At 39.9% G+C, this 13,114-nt stretch overlaps 1 protein-coding gene across 5 annotated transcripts in view; it reads left to right on the forward strand.

Moving 5' to 3' along the window:
* Positions 1 to 13,114, forward strand: part of LOC122561142 (disintegrin and metalloproteinase domain-containing protein 12) — a 344,810-nt gene that overhangs the window by 274,983 nt on the left and 56,713 nt on the right. For all 5 annotated transcript variants that reach the window (XM_043712616.1, XM_043712619.1, XM_043712618.1 and 2 more), the window contains 3 exons: positions 5,530 to 5,707; positions 6,988 to 7,077; positions 12,811 to 13,006. In XM_043712616.1, the coding sequence (XP_043568551.1) occupies positions 5,530 to 5,707; positions 6,988 to 7,077; positions 12,811 to 13,006 (464 nt within the window). The remainder of the gene's footprint in view (positions 1 to 5,529; positions 5,708 to 6,987; positions 7,078 to 12,810; positions 13,007 to 13,114) is intronic.

Consider the following 13,114-nt stretch of genomic DNA (forward strand, 5'->3'; position numbering starts at 1 on the left):
ATCCCCCCTATACCTTCCACCCTTCACCTTAAATTTATGTCCCCTTGTAACACTCTGTTGTACCCGGGGAAAAAGTCTCTGACTGTCTACTCTATCTATTCCCCTGATCATCTTATAAACCTCTATCAAGTCACCCCTCATCCTTCGCCGTTCCAATGAGAAAAGGCCTAGCACTCTCAACCCATCCTCGTACGACCTATTCTCCATGCCAGGCAACATCCTGGTAAATCTTCCCTGCACCCTCTCCAAAGCTTCCACATCTTTCCTAAAATGAGGAGACCAGAACTGCACACAGTACTCCAAATGAGGCCTTACCAAGATCCTGTAAAGCTGCAACATCACCTCACGACTCTTGAATTCAATCCCTCTACTAATGAATGCTAATACACCATAGGCCTTCTTACAAACTCTATCCACCTGAGTGGCAAAACAATGAGTGTTTCCCACAAGACGTTAGATATAGTTCTTAGGGCTAAAGGGATCAAAGGTATTGGGAGAAAGTGGGATAGGGGACAGAATTGGATGATCAGCCTTGATCTTGTAACTGGGCTCCAGGCTGAATATTTACCATCTACCACCACTCTCTGACTTTGACCGGTTAGCCAGTTCTCTATCCAATTGGCGAAATTTCCCACTATCCCATGCCTCCTGACTTTCCGCATAAGCCTACCATGGGGAACCTTATCAAATGCCTTATTAAAATCCATGTACACTACATCCACTGCTCTACCCTCATCCACATGCTTGGTCACCTCCTCAAAGAATTCAATAAGACTTGTAAGGCAAGACCTACCCCTCACAAATCCATGTTGGCTGTCAAACTGCTTGACCAATCAGGAACTTCACCACTGAATTTTCACCCTGTCTCTCAGGAGAAAGTGGGGGTCAGAGAAGACTGAAGGCAAGGCAAGGATGAGCCCCCTTCCACTGCTCAACTTGGCAGGCACACCCCACTGGTGTGTCCCGACAGCATGAATTTCCCAGCTGCCAGGACAATTGGGCCCAAGGTGAATTAAGGTCCTTCAGTGATTAATGGTGGCAAGCAATGACTTTCTCACATAAAATGTAGATTGTGAGGTCACAAGTGTCTCTTTGGGGCGAACCCACTCAATTACTTGCCCTTTTCGCCACCTCTAGGGAGGAAGGTAATCCTACCTATAAGAATTAAGAGTACGATTAGACTACGTGGCATATTTAACCTGTTCCTCCATTTCATATGAGCTTGGCTCATCTTTGGCTTCAGCTCCACTCCCTCCCACTCCCAATATTCCTTGATTCCCTGAGAGTCCAAAAATCTGTCAATCTCAACCTTAAATGTATTTAATATGGGGCATCCACAACCCTCTAAGGCAGAGAATCTCAAAGATGAACAGCCCCTTTGAGTCATGCATTTCACCTCCTCGCAGCCCTGAGTGACGGCCCTCTTATTCTGAGATGTTTTAGATTTCCCAGACAGGGAAACATGCCCATTTGTCTTTCTCAAGTTTCTTTGTTCTGTCCTGTATAGTATATTTATTTGACTTTTTTTTTCATATACATCTTATTTCATATACATCTGATTCCTTTCAGCTTGCTTTGAGCCTTCAAAAGTCCTAAGTTTGAATGGTCATGAAGTGAATCAAACAATGCACCATGTTTTGAGACCACGAGGGAACACAATACCTTCATTTTTCAACTTGTAGAGAAGAAATTCTATCAGTAAAAATCCATAACCAACCAAACAGTGCAGCAAGATTGTCATGGAAACTGAGATACCTATTTTTGTCAAATGTCCAAATGATATCCCTTTCCTCCTCCTATCAGAATACATTGAGGCACATTAATTGACAAACCAGCAGGACCGAAGGAAACTTGAAGCAAAAAAGCAATACTAATTTATACTTCCAGTGTTGCTATGGCTGTGCCACTAAGAATATCTGTTTACTTATTACCCATAATGACAGTGGGAATCTGATGAGATGACAGGTATAACATTAGAGTCTGTCTGAACATACATAACATGCATTCAGACGGAACAAAGTTCATGATGAGTGAAATCTTTAAACTGATCTGATAACTTGCATATCATGAATTTAGTTTAAATTCCACTTACTATTATATGAAGATTCAAAAATGTTCATAGGTTTATCAGTTTCTAACTACAACAATTTATATAATGTAGTGCCTTTCTCAGAAAAAATACATCTGTATCATCATCAAGCATTACATTTCTGTTGTTCAGAAAGTTTTGTTCTCAAGGTTGTCAGTTGTAATTGTAATGAAATACTTAATCTTCCAATACTGTGCCTATCTTCCACAGTTTGAACAATCTGGATTCAATTAGAGGTGCACAAGAATTGACAGGAGAGAATTAGAAAGCAATGATACGTTAAGAACAAACCAGAAATGCTGGAAACACTTAGTAGGTCAGTCAGTATCTGTGCAAAGATGTGAAACCTCCATCAGAACTTTAAAAGAATACAGGTGAACTGCATTTAAAATGAAAAGAACAAAAGGAAACAAGGAAACACATAATACTCACATATACGTTCTCTCACAGTTCAAGTCTGCAGTTTAAATGCGAAATAAAATTCAGGTTATGCACAATGACCATTACTGAGACATGTAATGCAGAGGCCATGTCTGTGCAGTGGCCCACAACTATTAAGACTTGACAGTTTCACAAATGGAACAGAAAATGCAAAACTGATTTTAGATTTCGAAACAAGGGATAGTTGTGTTTATTAGAAAGAACTATTTTTCATAAGTTACTTTCCACATTTGTAATTATTATAAGTTTTATTTGAGGATTATATAATATGCTATGTATCAAAGTTGTACTGCATAACAAGTCAAATAAATATGACTTTTTTTCCCCAAGCATCTGGATGGTGGCTTTTTGTCAATAGAAATCTGTTCCCATAAATGTCTTTTGATAAATCATCTTCCTCTAATTAAAATTTGTTCTAAATAACATACTTGATGCAATTCAGATGCAGTGGATGCATTGAAGTAGATATAGGTTTTGATTTTAATTAAAGTTGTAATTCCAATGAGATATCAATGCTTTTATCTCAGTTTTTATGGAATTATACTTGTGAATAAAAAGAGATGGTGAACTGAACAGATACAATGCAAATCTTTAACTATTATTTTGAATTTAGTTTGGAATATTCCCAACCCCTGATCAACATGAGCAACATGGGTTAGACAATTGGAAAAAGTGAGACAAAATTTTAAATTTCTATCTAAGGTTTAAGCGGTCAGATCAGAATCTCACTTGTGAGCAGAGAGTGATCTACTTGTATGTATTAACATCTCATTATTATCTAAGCTGACCTGATTTACATGCAGGTCAGTATTTTCCCCAACAATGGAGAGATGGTAGTGGTCTCCAACATGACTGGGTACTAGGCATTTGCAGCTTCCCAGGATCTTTTCCAGGCATCTACCTTGGCCAGCTTCATTCTATCATCCTGACACATCTCAGACTCACGATAATGAAGCTCACCTCTTCAGTACTGCACTGGAGCTCACCAATACCTTCCAGACCATCTTACAAATACGGACAGGAGCTGATTAAATGCTTAGGAATGAAGTTCACCTCAGGGTTCTTAGCTTGCTCTCTTAAGAAGAGAGACTACTTTGTGCCTAATTGATTTTCGCAGTAGCCTTTCCTTGCCTTTTAGCATGGACACAAAGCCAGGCAGCCTGTCATGTTTGGCAACAATGAATATTCAAGGGAATGGATATGTAAAGCACCATGCTACACCAGCAACATACATGGCAAACACACTGCATTAGCTTCAATCAAATGACCATGTCTCAAAATATAATGAAAGTAGCCCTCAGTCAAGGGGGACTGTCGTCAGTTAATGGGTGTTGCCACAGTCAGTCAAAGGTACTGTCCAATCTCAGCAATCTCACATTGCATTGTGACCACCATCTTGTAATGCAACTGACATAATCAATAGAAAAGGTGTTCATTTGGTCAATGTACAAGTCATTGTGATCATTGGTATCACATTGTAGAAGTATGCATCAGGTCCCCTGGAACTGCCATGATGGCTATATCCTTGTTAGCTTTCAGAACCTGCTTCATTTCAAAGGCCAGGTGCATTGCAAGGAAGGATGCTGGGAGACAAAAGCCATCCTGTGCAAACATTACCGATGACTTTGTTATGGAACCCTGTGCAGATTCTAAGCATAACTATAATGCAGCCATTCTTCAACCAAGGCCATCTGGGAGCAGACGAAAGGCCTTCTGAAGATGAGGTTCCTTTCTTTGGCTCAGTTTGGGGTGGAAGCTTGCCATACTCTCCAGACATTGTACGCTGTATAACCCTTGCATGTTGTGCTCTGCATAACTGGAGCAGGTAAAGATGAGATGTGAAGGACATTGAAGAGCTGGGAGAGTGGCAGGAATGTTCCAATGAGGAGACTGAGCAATAGGAGCATCATCTTCACTGTGATAGACCAGTGCAGTGCTGGGCACAAGAAGCCAAACAGGATTTAATTGACATCGCTTCCAATAGATCTCAGTTTGGTGAAGACACCATTCAGTGACGTAAATTTATTGTTGTTCGAAAGACAAGCAGCCCTGTTTGCTCCCAGAAACAAATGCAACTTTTTTTGTTTCTTCTTTCTCCTTTCCTTTGTTTCATAAGTTAACTTTAACAACATTTTCAGCATGTTACAATATGTAAAACTTCCACATTGAACAATGATGAAATGTTATGCTGTGGTGAGTGTGAGGGAAAGTGTAGCGCAGTTAAGATTAAGTAGCTTTGTTCTTGTAGCTGCAGAAACAGTGACGGTCGGTCAGGCAGGTTATAATTTAAAGTGCTAATATATTTATGAATGTGATATTCTGTTAGCAATGAAGTGTCATCCATGCCACCTATGTGCCTTCAGAATCTTTTCTTTTTCATTCCCTCTCCACTCTGTCTACTATAAAGGGCTATTCCTGGCTGGCAGCATTTGGCTTGGTGCACAGCTGAGTTTTAAAGTTGCTGTTGTTGACACGAATCCCAAAGGTGTTGTTGGCAGCAAGTACTTCTGCAAGGGCAGCACTATAGAGGTGTGCTTGTTGAGGTGAGCCATGGAGAATTGTATGAGATAACGCACTGGAGCTCTGAGTGAGAACCCCCATGAAACTTCTCGAAATCCGGTTAGCCAATTTTTGGGAAAATCCAGCCTTTTAGGTTTTGGCATCAAGATAAGTTTTATGCAAAGTAGGCTTGTTTTAAATATTACAGCAACCATTGAGAATTGATTTAGTTGTAAACATTAGTATTATGTGAAGTGTTTTAATCTTCTGCCGATGATCCCAATCTAACTTGTACATACTATAACAAATGCCGCATATTGTTAGCAACGTTATGCTGGAATCTTAGTTTTCAAACTTAATATGTTAATTAATCAGTCTTTCCTCTCTTTACAATGTGTATCCTATTCATATTTATGAAAACTGATAAAGAAGAAAGAGGATATAACAAGTACCATTGCATTGAGTTGCACACTTAACCTTAACCCTGTTTTTCTTTTCAGATATCCTTTTCCCACAGTATTTAGCAGCTGTAGCAAGAAAGATCTGGACAGTAGCCTGGAAAAGGGAGTTGGAATGTGTCTCTTCAACATGCCAGAAGTCAAAGAGCTCTATGGTGGGCAGAAGTGTGGCAATGGTTACGTGGAAGAAGGCGAGGAGTGTGACTGTGGTGAACTCGAAGTAAGGCAATAAAAGAGGCACTGAGTTTGTTTCTTAGTTGTGTACAATTTACAATTCACTCTTTGGGGATGAGTGTCAAGCTTAATTCTGAGCAGAAGTTTTTCACAAAATAAGTGCAGAATAGCAATGCTTATGGCCAACATACTTAATGTAACTGTATATTGTATTAACTAGTACTATTGTAAATCACTGTTTGAACAAAAGACACAGCTGATTCCAAATCCCATGTGTGTTATCAAAATGTTCATACATGAAGTAGTAAAAACATCAATTTCTAAACCACACAACCCACACTTTGAAACATTTTGCATGCTGTCCCAGAATAATATTGTACATTATCTGCATAAACTTACAACAAAACAAGGTAAAGTTGCCATAGTCCCAGAGGACTATAGGCCTGCTCTCTCATTAAAGATACAAACCTAAACTGTTGGTATCATTCTCCAGCAGTCCAGCCAAAGAAGGTGGGTTCAATTCCCACACCAGCTGATGTTACCATGAAGGACTCTTCTTCTCAAACTTTCCCCACACCTGAGACATGGTGATGCTCAGGTTAAACCAGTACTAGTTGTCTCTCTCTAATGAGAAAGCCACCCTGTGGTCTGTCGGACAATGTTGACCTTACCTTTTACAGTTAAAGCAATAGAGACAAAAATCCTGCAATGACCAATAGACACTGCAAGTAGTGGGTTAATTCACTTTTATCTGAAAGAATAGATAATGTTGGAATGAAAGGCCTTCCTTTAGAGAAATAAATATAACATGCCATCCGACCATTTCCGAATAGTGGTAGTGGCAACAAAAAGTGATGCCTTTGGCCAAAGACATTGAAAACTTCTGTGTCAAATTGTCAACTGTTCCATTAAGAAAATATTTGAGGACAGAAACGAGAGAACGTAAGTTTGTACTGGTGACCAAGGTTTGGTGAGATATCTAAATTAGACATGTATAGTGAGTTTGTTGTGGCTTTCAGAAACGTTATCAGTCAATCAAATGAGCTAATTTATTTTCTTGCATTTTCCAATCATCACTCCTATGGGATAAATGAAAATCTGAATGTGGCATGCAGAATCATTCAGACAATTATATCAATAGATGACTTATTTTTTTAAAAATGGCTCAAAATTATTGAGATTTGAATCTTTCAATGTATGCAGACAAGCTTTTGTACACTGTTACCTAATAATAATTACAAGTCAAAATGTTTTCCTATTGTATTGTCTATTGATCTGATTATTGAGTATAAATGTATGGACATAAATAAATCTGCTTTTTTTGAGGAATGTACCAACCCCTGCTGTAATGCAAGTACCTGCACTCTGAAGCCTGAAGCAGTTTGTGCTCATGGACTTTGCTGCAAAGATTGCAAGGTAACAGAATTTTTTGAGAACTTGGGTTACTTCTCCCTCAAAAAAAACAACTTTGTATCCTCAGTTTTGAAACCATGAATCTTCATAAATACACATCTCTGAAGCTGAACAGAATTTAATAGATGTGGCAGGGATACCGAATGGTAGCAACATTGTCCCGGACATGTTCGGGATGACCAATGGGATTTACTCCTTCTTTTGAGCCTCTCAGCTCATGTGAAGGAAATTTCTCTCCAGAGATTCTGGTGCAGGATGGATAACCTTCCCAGAGAGCTGCTGACCAATCAAATCTTCATTATCAGTGAACACCATCAGCAGCAGTGACCAGAGCCAGTGCATGTGGCCATGAAGGAAGATCAGCGATGGAATCTCAGAGCTAACATAAGTGGGATGGGGTGGCAGGAGCTCCCTTTAGCACCTCAGTGACAGCAGAAAAAGGAGATCCAAAAGGGTGGCACTGTGGTTCAGTAGTTAGCACTGCTGCCTCACAGCTCCAGAAATCCAGGTTCGAATCCAGCCTCAGATGAGTGTCTATGTGGAGCTTGTAAATTCTATTTGTGTCTGCGTGAGTTTCCTCCAAATATTCCAGTTGCCTCCCACAGCCCAACGACATGCAGGTTGGGTAAATTGGCCATGTTAAATTGCCCCATAATGTCCAGGCTAGGTGGATTAGCCATGGTAATGCAGTGTTATGGGGGTGGGTCTGGATGAGATGCTCTTCAGAGGGTTGGTGTGGACTCAATGTGCTGAATGGCCAGATTTCATACTGTAGGGCTTCTAGGATGGTATGAATGTGGTGGGGTGCGCTGTCCTTTACTGGAGCCCTCTGTTCTGCAGGTGCCCTCAGCCATCCCACTCCACCTTCCTCTCTCTTGGCAGGCTCCAGACTGACCTGCCAGGGTATTCCTGGTGGGAGACCCACATTTAGTACCTCCACTGGCTGCTGCCTCAATGCCATTGGCTGTCAGATGAGGTCCTAAAGTGGTTGCTTAAGAGCCTCGATTGTTTTCCAGACAGGATGGCCATCCTCAAGCCTTCCTGATATGAACTAAATCAAAAGGAAGTAGAAAAGGAAGGCAATGGCAATCTCCACTCCAGTTCTTCCTGCCCAATTATTTTCCCCCTCCCCCCACCAACTGCCTCTAGATCCACTCTGCAGAGTCATTGCTTGCCACCCACTGCATGTAAAATGATATGAAATAGAGAGTCAGGATGAACTGCACTTATCAGATAATTAATAGATGTAGAACCCAATGTAGAAACTCAATCAAAAGGTGAATGTTGCACTACATTGGTAAAACGTTGTGCTTGCCAAGGCATTTGGATCCACATGTGATTTTTCAGAGAGTGGACTTATAGTTTTGGTTGGAATGCCAGGCCAAGCAACAAGGTGAGACGATTTTGGTTATACATAGCAATTCTGAACACAAGGTGGGTGAAGTTTCCAAATATTTTACACACCTAGATTTGTTCTTCCCAAATTTGCTGCCCCTCCACAACTTCAACCCCAAGGCATCACTGTCTTCTAAATTCAGTAGGTCATATTCCTTGTCCTTCTTCAAATTTTCGGAGTGCTGCTCCTTCATCAAAGTCACAATGTACTCTAGATACACAGACCCTTCCTTGGGGTGGAGGATACACTAAGCTATGTTAGTCACACATCTATTGGTATTCAGTCATGTAGCAGTATTGTTAAATAACTGAGAACAGCTCAATTTCTGTGGTATAGGAATGGGATATGAATATAAATAAATTAGCTCATATATATTAAAGGTGAAAGATTTGCATGCTAAACATTTTAAGCAGATCTCATTTCTATTATGGAAATACTCAACAAATCAAGCAACATATGTGAAGAAACAGAAATCAGCTATCGGGCCTCAGAGTCCTTCCTCAGGAAAGGAAAGCTCGATAAGGTTCCACATGGTAAACTGGTTAGTAAAATTAGATCACATGGGATCCGGGGGAGCTAGCCAATTGAATATAAAATTGGCTTGATGGTAGGAATAAAGGGTGATGGTTGAGGGTTGTTTTTCAGACTGGATGCCTGTGGCCAGCCACAAGGATCAATGCTTGATCCATTGCTTTTTGTCATTCATAGTAATGATCTGGATGTGAATATAGGAGACATGGTTAATAAATTTGCAGATTACAGCAAAATAGGGGGGTATAGTGGATAGTGAAGGAGATTACCTCAGAGTACAACAGGATCTGATAGGCCAGTGGGCTGAGGAGTGGCAGATGGAGTTTAATTTAAATATGTGTGAGGTGTTGAATTTTGGTAAGGCAAACCAGGGCAGGACATATAGAGGTAGGTTCCCAGGGAGTGTTGCTCAACAAAGAGACCTAGGGGTGCAGGTGCATAGTTCCTTTAAAGTGGAGTCATAGTTAGACAGGATGGTGAAGAAGGCATTTGGCCTGTTTGCTTTCATTCATCAGAACATTGAATAGAGGAGTTGGGACATCATGTTGTGGCTTTAAAGGACATTGCCCAGACCACTTATAGAATATTGCATACAATTCTAGTTGCCTTTCTATAAGAAGGATATTGTTAAACTTGAGAGGTTGCAGAAAAGATTTACAAGGACATTGCCAGGACCGAATGATTTGAGTTATAGGGAGAAGCTTCATAGAGTCATAGAGATGTACAGCATGGAAACAGACCCTTCGGTCCAACCCGTCCATGCCGACCAGATATCCCAACCCAATCTAGTCCCACCTGCCAGCACCCGGCCCATATCCCTCCAAACCATTTCTATTCATATACCCATCCAAAAGCCTCTTAAATGTTGCAATTGTACCAGCATCCACTACATCCTCTGGCAGCTCATTCTATACACGTATCACCCTCTGAATGAAAAAGTTGCCCTTTAGGTCTCTTTTATATCTTTCCCCTCTCACCCTAAACCTATGCCCTCTAGTTCTGGACTCCCCGATCCCAGGGAAAAGACGTTGCCTACTTATCCTATCCATGCCCCTCATAATTTTGTAAATCTCTATAAGGTCACCCCTCAGCCTCCGACGCTCCAGGGAAAACAGCCCCAGCCTGTTCAGCCTCTCCCTGTAGCTGAGATCCTCCAACCCTGGCAACATCCTTAGAGGTTTATAAAATCATGAAGAGCATGGATAAGGTGAATAGCTTAGTTTTTTTTCCTAGGCTGGGGAGTCCAAAACTAGAAGTCATAGTTTTAAGGTGAGAGGGGAAAGTTTTGAAAAGGATTTGAGGGTTTCAGCTCTTTTTCAAATTGTAATCACCTTTAATATTTTCAAGTCTACTGAAGACTTTAAGACTCCATGATTAACTGATGAACTTCAATTACTCTTCAAATTCTGCCCAACTTACTGAGTAAATTTTGTATATTTTTCTGTTCTTGTTTTCAGATTTCCAGTATCACTATTTATGTTCTTGTTGCTTGCATCGCTCTCTTCCTTTTTTTAGTTTTATTCCAAATCTTTAGAAACTAACATTTTCATCTTCTACAAAGTGTAAATTGATCAAATGGTTCTCTTATTGTACATTGTGAGTAAGCATCACCTTCAATATCACTGCAAATGTTTTCATTGCTCTAATAGCAGTTTGAAATGCAGTAGCTTACCTACTTTGCTCTTCTGTGGTCAAGTGCAAGATGAGATCAATGTTTTAAATGTTGTGATGAATGTGACAAGCTTTGTCAAGTTGCAGCTTTATCGGTACTGATGGTAAAGCTGATGGAAGCCTGTGTTGAAGTAGCGCCCAGGGAATGCTGCCCAATTTATTACTGATTCACTGGGGACATCTATGGGTCAAGTTAAAGATCAGTTGTATGAGGAAAGATTGTTTTTAGTTAATCTATAGTCTTTATCTATTTGATACAATACAATGTAGAGTAGCAGATTGGTATAAGTGTGTTCTCGTTCTGCAACAGAGTATGAGGTCAATGAGATAACGTTCCACCTTCCAGCTGCTACCAGGCAGAAATTCAACCATTGTGTATAGACATTTATTTGTGAAAAAGGCACAATTTTACTACCACTTAAGTTGATGGAAGGGATACAGAATATGATATATTTCCAAATTACTGGAATGTTTTGCCAGCATATGAGGGCCTCTGCTGGTGGTGCAAAGGTGGAAAATTACCCCTTAGAAGGAGAATAGAAGAAAAGATTTTAAACAAACATAATGTGACCCTTCTATATATCTTCAATCAATCTGTTTATATTGGAAATGAGGACTGTGTTTGGCTTGGGGTTACATGGCATTTGTATTAATAGCAATATATGAGAAGACCCAGCCAATGATTTCATTTAATTTTAATGGCAATTATTTCCCTTATGCAAATTGACAGGAAAATCATTCCATCAACATTTTGGTAGAAATGCTGTCAAAAGTGTATGTGATGGCCCCTCAGGATGAGTATGTTATTTGGTCATGGCAAGAGACTGCACATGTTGCCTTTTAACCTGGGAGGCTGTTGTCCTGCAGCTACCACAGTTCTGGCTGGCCAAGAAATTCTCTCGTTCTTACCATCTGCCATACTTTCATCTGAAGGATTTATAAATTTCTATTCAACCTGTTTGGCCACGTTATGATACAACTTTCCTCAAGTCCTGAGGTGGGACTACAGAGGTAGGAACACTACCATGATGCAATACGACCTCCTGTGCTGTTAGAAGTGTGATTTCCACACGTGGCTTGATTCAACGCTAATTGCCATAAATTTCCCAAACTTATTTAAATATTTTCAGTGTGTTTATTCATGTGTTCCTAACTGTCCTTAGGAGCTTATCATTAGAGAGATGTTGGGGTGGGAAATGATAGTTGCTAAAGAACTCTAAAACCTCGAGAAGCTTAAGAAGCCAGTCAGATCCCCAAATGCATGTTGTAGCCTCATTTTGTTAAAGGACATCATATCTATGATGGACATTGCTGCAATGTCTTCCTCTGAGACAACTTCTATAATGTTATTTAAACTTTCTTTCCATTGTCCTGTTGCCTTGTAACTATAGAAACCTGTCCATCTTTTTATTTCATTCTCACAATGTGGATGGCACTGATAAGCATTGCTTACTATATCTAGTTGTAGTGGGAATGTAGTTGTGGGTCAAAATTTTGGAACTTATTTTCTGTCAGGGCTATAGATATATTTATACCACGTGGACTGCAGCAGTTCAAGAATGCTGCTCACCAACACTTTCTTGAGGGAAATTAGGGATGAACAGTATGTGCTTCCTTGATCCACCACCTGTGACAAAATGTGAAAATGATGGTTAAATTCCAATTCTCAAACTGCCACAGTGGAATTGGAGTTTGTGTTTTCTATTATTTGTCAGTATTTTTGGGTTACAAGTCCAGCAACACAATACTGGCATATGTAGGATACTGTATCATTGAAGCAATAATGAAGAATATGCAACACATAGGGATGAATTATCATATCTGTCTGCCACAGTTTTCATACTAGATGCAAAGAAACCCGAGAAAAATGATCTTAAGGGCATGCGAGAATTGTGAGTGTCTCTGCAGAGTTTACTCCCATGGTGTCACCTAATTTTATTGTCTCCATTTAAATATACCCACTTTAAATTTGCTTAAAGTGTTTATTAATCTATATTAAATGTTAAGATTAACATGTACTATAAATTGATTTACACCAGCGAAAGGCCATCATTCTGTTTTCGAACATTTAAAATACACGATGTAACTTTCAGCCCATTGATGCATTTTCTTTTTTTGTTGTTAATGTATATTTACAGCTGAAGCCACCAGGAACCCCTTGCAGAGATTCCAGCAATTCTTGTGATCTGCCTGAATTTTGCACTGGAACAAATGCACATTGTCCAGCTAATGTGTATCTGCACGATGGGCAACCCTGTCATAAGAAGGATGGTTACTGTTACAATGGGATATGTCAGACCCATGAGCAACAGTGTATTACTCTTTGGGGACCAGGTAAATCGTGATTTTAAATCTAATACAGCATAGAACATTATTGACTGATCATTGTATGATCATTTTTGAATGTATTCAAGACAAGATTTTAAAATTGCTGTTACGGAT

The sequence above is a fragment of the Chiloscyllium plagiosum genome, chromosome 22 (genome assembly GCF_004010195.1).
Source record: "Chiloscyllium plagiosum isolate BGI_BamShark_2017 chromosome 22, ASM401019v2, whole genome shotgun sequence".
NCBI lineage: Eukaryota > Metazoa > Chordata > Chondrichthyes > Orectolobiformes > Hemiscylliidae > Chiloscyllium > Chiloscyllium plagiosum.